The 5000-nt window shown below is 40.9% G+C and overlaps 2 protein-coding genes and 1 non-coding gene across 3 annotated transcripts in view; all 3 read left to right on the forward strand.

Annotated features, from left to right (window-relative positions):
- Window positions 1–2203, forward strand: part of LOC135663171 (photosystem I P700 chlorophyll a apoprotein A1-like) — a 2679-nt gene extending 476 nt beyond the window's left edge. Inside the window, 2 exon segments of the mRNA XM_065176766.1 lie at window positions 1–403; window positions 405–2203. The exon segment at window positions 1–403 is cut by the window's left edge and continues 476 nt beyond it. Of these exon segments, the coding sequence (XP_065032838.1) occupies window positions 1–403; window positions 405–2018 (2017 nt within the window). The 3' untranslated portion in view covers window positions 2019–2203.
- The window catches only part of LOC135663172 (photosystem I P700 chlorophyll a apoprotein A2), a 10861-nt gene continuing 7904 nt past the window's right edge, over window positions 2044–5000 (forward strand). Inside the window, exon 1 of the mRNA XM_065176767.1 lies at window positions 2044–5000. This exon is cut by the window's right edge and continues 7904 nt beyond it. Coding sequence (XP_065032839.1) covers window positions 2044–4248 — 2205 coding nt within the window. The 3' untranslated portion in view covers window positions 4249–5000.
- TRNAM-CAU (transfer RNA methionine (anticodon CAU)) lies at window positions 4889–4962 on the forward strand. Its single transcript has one exon. It is a non-coding gene; the product is annotated as a tRNA-Met (tRNA).

Raw genomic sequence — 5000 nt, forward strand, 5'->3', positions numbered from 1 at the left:
CATTATCTTTCTTTGGCTGAGTGGCATGTACTTCCATGGCGCTCGTTTTTCCAATTATGAAGCATGGCTAAGTGATCCTACTCACATTGCACCCAGTGCCCAGGTAGTTTGGCCAATAGTAGGTCAAGAAATATTGAATGGTGATGTGGGTGGAGGTTTCCGAGGAATACAAATAACCTCCGGGTTTTTTCAGATTTGGCGAGCATCTGGAATAACTAGTGAATTACAACTCTATTGTACCGCCATTGGCGCATTGGTCTTTGCATCGTTAATGCTTTTTGCTGGTTGGTTCCATTATCACAAAGCCGCCCCCAAATTGGCTTGGTTCCAAGATGTAGAATCTATGTTAAATCACCACTTAGCGGGGTTACTAGGACTTGGGTCTCTTTCTTGGGCGGGACACACAAATCCATGTATCTTTACCGATTAACCAATTTCTCGACGCTGGAGTTGATCCTAAAGAGATACCGCTTCCTCATGAATTTATCTTGAATCGGGACCTTTTGGCTCAACTTTATCCCAGTTTTGCCGAGGGAGCAACCCCCTTTTTCACCTTGAATTGGTCAAAATACGCGGAATTTCTTACTTTTCGCGGAGGATTGGACCCAATAACAGGTGGTCTATGGCTGACCGATATTGCACACCATCATTTAGCTATTGCAATTCTTTTCCTGATCGCTGGTCATATGTATAGAACCAACTGGGGCATTGGTCATAGCATTAAAGACATTTTAGAGGCTCATAAAGGTCCATTTACAGGCCAGGGCCATAAAGGACTCTATGAAATCCTAACAACGTCGTGGCATGCTCAATTATCTCTTAACCTGGCTATGTTAGGCTCTTTAACCATTATTGTAGCTCACCATATGTATTCCATGCCTCCCTATCCATACCTAGCTATTGACTATGGTACACAACTTTCGTTGTTCACACATCACATGTGGATCGGTGGGTTTCTCATAGTTGGTGCTGCTGCACATGCAGCAATTTTTATGGTAAGAGATTACGATCCAACTACTCGATACAACGATCTATTAGATCGTGTCCTTAGACACCGCGATGCAATCATATCACATCTTAACTGGGCATGTATATTTCTGGGTTTTCACAGTTTTGGCTTGTATATTCATAATGATACCATGAGCGCTTTAGGGCGTCCACAAGATATGTTTTCAGATACCGCTATACAATTACAACCCATCTTTGCTCAATGGGTACAAAACACCCATGCTTTAGCACCCGGCATAACAGCTCCTGGTGCAACAGCAAGTACCAGCTTAACTTGGGGAGGTGGTGAGTTGGTAGCAGTAGGCGGCAAAGTAGCTTTGTTACCTATTCCATTAGGAACCGCAGACTTCTTAGTCCATCATATTCATGCATTTACGATCCACGTGACTGTATTGATACTACTGAAAGGTGTTCTATTTGCTCGCAGTTCCCGTTTGATACCTGATAAAGCAAATCTTGGTTTTCGTTTTCCTTGTGATGGACCTGGAAGAGGGGGGACATGTCAAGTATCTGCCTGGGATCATGTCTTCTTAGGTCTATTCTGGATGTACAATGCGATTTCCGTAGTTATTTTCCATTTCAGTTGGAAAATGCAGTCGGATGTTTGGGGTACTATAAGTGATCAAGGGGTAGTAACTCATATTACAGGAGGAAACTTTGCGCAGAGTTCCATTACTATTAATGGGTGGCTTCGAGATTTCTTATGGGCACAGGCATCTCAGGTAATTCAGTCTTATGGTTCTTCATTATCTGCATATGGTCTCTTTTTCTTAGGTGCTCATTTTGTCTGGGCTTTCAGTTTAATGTTTCTATTCAGTGGCCGTGGTTATTGGCAAGAACTCATTGAATCCATCGTTTGGGCTCATAACAAATTAAAAGTTGCTCCTGCTACTCAGCCTAGAGCCTTGAGCATTGTACAAGGACGTGCTGTAGGAGTAACCCATTACCTTCTGGGTGGAATTGCCACAACATGGGCATTCTTCTTAGCAAGAATTATTGCAGTAGGATAATGGCTAGGAGGATTTGAAAGGCATTATGGCATTAAGATTTCCGAGGTTTAGCCAAGGCTTAGCTCAGGACCCCACTACTCGTCGTATTTGGTTTGGTATTGCTACCGCACATGACTTCGAGAGTCATGATGATATTACTGAGGAACGTCTTTATCAGAACATTTTTGCTTCTCACTTTGGGCAATTAGCAATAATCTTTCTGTGGACGTCCGGAAATCTCTTTCATGTAGCTTGGCAAGGAAATTTTGAGTCATGGATACAAGACCCTTTACATGTAAGACCTATTGCTCATGCAATTTGGGATCCTCATTTTGGTCAACCAGCTGTAGAAGCCTTTACTCGAGGAGGTGCTACCGGTCCAGTGAATATCGCTTATTCCGGCGTTTATCAGTGGTGGTATACAATCGGATTACGCACTAATGAAGATCTTTATACTGGAGCTCTTTTTCTATTATTTCTTTCTGCTATATCCTTAATAGCGGGTTGGTTACACTTACAACCAAAATGGAAACCAAGCGTTTCGTGGTTCAAAAATGCCGAATCTCGTCTAAATCATCATTTGTCAGGACTTTTCGGAGTGAGTTCTTTGGCTTGGACAGGACATTTAGTTCATGTCGCTATTCCAGGATCCAGGGGACAGTACGTCAGATGGAATAATTTTTTAGATGTATTACCCTATCCTCAAGGGTTGGGACCACTTTTTACGGGTCAGTGGAATCTTTATGCCCAAAACCCTGATTCGAGTAGCCATTTATTTGGTACTTCCCAAGGAACAGGAACTGCCATTCTAACCCTTCTCGGTGGATTTCATCCACAAACGCAAAGTTTATGGCTGACCGATATTGCTCATCATCATTTAGCTATTGCATTTATTTTCCTGATCGCTGGTCATATGTATAGAACTAACTTCGGGATTGGGCACAGTATCAAAGATCTTTTAGAAACACATATTCCTCCAGGGGGTCGATTAGGGCGTGGGCATAAGGGTCTTTATGACACAATCAATAATTCGCTTCATTTTCAATTAGGTCTTGCTCTAGCCTCTTTAGGGGTTATTACTTCCTTAGTAGCTCAACACATGTACTCTTTACCTGCTTATGCATTCATAGCACAAGACTTTACTACTCAAGCTGCGTTATATACTCATCACCAATACATCGCAGGGTTTATCATGACAGGAGCCTTTGCTCATGGAGCTATATTCTTCATTAGAGATTACAATCCAGAACAGAATGAGGATAATGTATTGGCAAGAATGTTAGACCACAAAGAAGCTATCATATCTCATTTAAGTTGGGCCAGCCTGTTTCTTGGGTTCCATACCTTGGGCCTTTATGTTCATAACGATGTTATGCTCGCTTTTGGTACTCCGGAAAAACAAATCTTGATTGAACCTATATTTGCCCAATGGATACAATCCGCTCATGGTAAGACTTCATATGGGTTCGATGTACTCTTATCTTCAACGAATGGCCCAGCATTCAATGCAGGTCGAAGCATATGGTTACCGGGCTGGTTGAATGCTGTTAATGAGAATAGTAATTCACTCTTCTTAACAATAGGTCCTGGGGACTTCTTGGTTCATCATGCTATTGCTCTAGGTTTGCATACAACTACACTGATTTTAGTAAAAGGTGCTTTAGATGCACGTGGTTCCAAGTTAATGCCAGATAAAAAGGATTTCGGTTATAGTTTTCCTTGCGACGGCCCAGGACGCGGCGGTACTTGTGATATTTCTGCTTGGGACGCATTTTATTTGGCAGTTTTCTGGATGTTAAATACCATTGGGTGGGTTACTTTTTATTGGCATTGGAAACACATCACTTTATGGCAGGGTAACGTTTCACAATTTAATGAATCTTCCACTTATTTAATGGGATGGTTAAGAGATTATCTATGGTTAAACTCTTCACAACTTATCAATGGATATAATCCTTTTGGTATGAATAGTTTATCCGTATGGGCGTGGATGTTCTTATTTGGACATCTTGTTTGGGCTACTGGATTTATGTTTTTAATTTCTTGGCGCGGATATTGGCAGGAATTGATTGAAACTTTAGCATGGGCTCATGAACGCACACCTTTGGCTAATTTGATTCGATGGAGAGATAAGCCAGTGGCTCTTTCCATTGTGCAAGCAAGATTGGTTGGATTAGCCCACTTTTCCGTAGGCTATATATTCACTTATGCAGCTTTCTTGATTGCCTCTACATCAGGAAAATTTGGTTAATTTTAATTTAGTTATTTATTATTTTTTTTATGTACTGTATCAGCAACAATCTCATTTGTTTCGATGGAGAGGGAGGATCTACCTTCTTATATTTTTACATCTAGGATCCGAACTGTATCATTGATAATAATAGGAACTGAACATTATATTATGGCAAGAAAAAGTTTGATTCAGAGGGAGAAGAAGCGGCAGAAATTGGAACAGAAATATCATTTGATTCGTCGATCCTCAAAAAAAAAAATAAGCAAAGTTCCATCATTGAGTGAAAAATGGGAAATTCATGGAAAATTGCAATCCCCACCACGTAATAGTGCACCTATACGTCTCCATCGACGTTGTTTTTTGACTGGAAGACCTAGAGCTAACTATCGAGACTTTGGGCTATCCGGACACATACTTCGAGAAATGTTTCATGCATGTTTGTTACCGGGCGCAATAAGATCAAGTTGGTAAAGAGAAAAATATCCTTTCGTATTTGTATGAATCTCTATGATCTTTTGTATGAATCTCTATGATCTATTATCATAGAAGATAGAGGAGCCCTCTTTACCATTCTGTATAAATAGACTATTCTATTTGTACGGATATGGTAGAGGGGCGTATCCAATCTTTCTTCGTACATAAGTTCCCGGTTCTTCAGCGCGGAGTAGAGCAGTTTGGTAGCTCGCAAGGCTCATAACCTTGAGGTCACGGGTTCAAATCCTGTCTCCGCAACATTTTTTTGTAAAAAAAAAAAGATCTTTTTAGGTGTA

Source organism: Musa acuminata, unplaced genomic scaffold (genome assembly GCF_036884655.1).
Source record: "Musa acuminata AAA Group cultivar baxijiao unplaced genomic scaffold, Cavendish_Baxijiao_AAA HiC_scaffold_683, whole genome shotgun sequence".
Classification (NCBI taxonomy): domain Eukaryota; kingdom Viridiplantae; phylum Streptophyta; class Magnoliopsida; order Zingiberales; family Musaceae; genus Musa; species Musa acuminata.